This window comes from Ceratina calcarata, unplaced genomic scaffold (assembly GCF_001652005.2).
Source record: "Ceratina calcarata isolate Rehan_Ccalc_2016 unplaced genomic scaffold, ASM165200v1 scaffold1441, whole genome shotgun sequence".
Classification (NCBI taxonomy): Eukaryota; Metazoa; Arthropoda; class Insecta; order Hymenoptera; family Apidae; genus Ceratina; species Ceratina calcarata.
Genome location: NW_017135566.1, coordinates 4,451 through 5,994, shown reverse-complemented (window position 1 = coordinate 5,994; position 1,544 = coordinate 4,451). Strand labels below are relative to the sequence as shown.

Sequence of the window (1,544 nt, the reverse complement as noted above, 5' to 3'; positions counted from 1 at the left end):
TGTACATTTGCCCAAAACCAGTCAAAATCACTTCCTTGGGCAATCTAGTGTTAAGTATATTCCATTTCTCTTTAAATATATAAAATCCAATCTAATTATGACGCCTACTCAGAATCAATGAGAGACTCACAATTGATGACAAACATGCAGTCAATAAACCTTTACTCACCAGTGTGTCTGGTGTGACGCTGGAGTTGCTGGAGTTCCTGGAAGTGATGATGAGACGTCGGCGGCCAGGCCTCATGATGCGGTTCCGGCGTCTGTTCCTGAGGACAGTGAGGCCTCAGATCCAGCGGTTCCTGCCTGAGGGACTGCGTCAACCAGCCCATGCCTCCCGTCACGGGTTGCACCTCGTCCTGGACGATGGACCCGGGCTGCTGTTGCTGCAGGTGGAGGAATAAACCTCGCTCGCGAGGCTCCCGTTCGCCCCGGTGCAACTGCAACGGCGGCGGCGACGCCGAGACCGGCGGCGTGTCCGGCGGCGTCCCAGGGTGTGAGAGCGTCGTCAGATGGGACGCCGCACTCGGCGGCGCCTTCACCAAAACCCCGTGCTGCACCTGAATGTGCGGCTGCCCGTAAAGCGGATGCGGCTGCTCCAGCTCGTGCGCCGGCGGCGTCAAAGGCGCCAAAGCCAGGCTCTGCATTTGTACAGGCACCTGTACCACGCTACCGTTCACCATCATCGGTGAATTGATTCGGACCTACCAACATTTCCGTTTAATCGATCATTTTATCTATATTCATTTTGCCTAAAAATATTGTCGCTTCAAATATAGAACATAACTTAAAATTACTATGGCCGGTATTCAGCCTAATTTCATTTGCCTAAAAATATTATCGCTTCAAATATAGAACATAACTTAAAATTACTATGGCCGGTATTCAGCCTAATTTCATTTGCCTAAAAATATTATCGCTTCAAATATAGAACATAACTTAAAATTACTATGGCCGGTATTCAGCCTAATTTCATTTGCCTAAAAATATTATCGCTTCAAATATAGAACATAACTTAAAATTACTATGGCCGGTATTCAGCCTAATTTCATTTGCCTAAAAATATTATCGCTTCAAATATAGAACATAACTTAAAATTACTATGGCCGGTATTCAGCCTAATTTCATTTGCCTAAAAATATTATCGCTTCAAATATAGAACATAACTTAAAATTACTATGGCCGGTATTCAGCCTAATTTCATTTGCCTAAAAATATTATCGCTTCAAATATAGAACATAACTTAAAATTACTATGGCCGGTATTCAGCCTAATTTCATTTGCCTAAAAATATTATCGCTTCAAATATAGAACATAACTTAAAATTACTATGGCCGGTATTCAGCCTAATTTCATTTGCCTAAAAATATTATCGCTTCAAATATAGAACATAACTTAAAATTACTATGGCCGGTATTCAGCCTAATTTCATTTGCCTAAAAATATTATCGCTTCAAATATAGAACATAACTTAAAATTACTATGGCCGGTATTCAGCCTAATTTCATTTGCCTAAAAATATTATCGCTTCAAATATAGAACATAAC

General features: G+C 41.7%; 1 protein-coding gene across 1 annotated transcript in view; it reads right to left on the bottom strand.

The window, feature by feature from the left end:
- Positions 1 to 75: 75 nt before the first annotated feature.
- LOC108630932 (uncharacterized) overlaps positions 76 to 1,544 on the bottom strand; it is a 3,727-nt gene continuing 2,258 nt past the window's right edge. Inside the window, exon 2 of the mRNA XM_018034531.2 lies at positions 76 to 701. Within this exon, the coding sequence (XP_017890020.2) occupies positions 162 to 701 (540 nt within the window). The 3' untranslated portion in view covers positions 76 to 161. The remainder of the gene's footprint in view (positions 702 to 1,544) is intronic.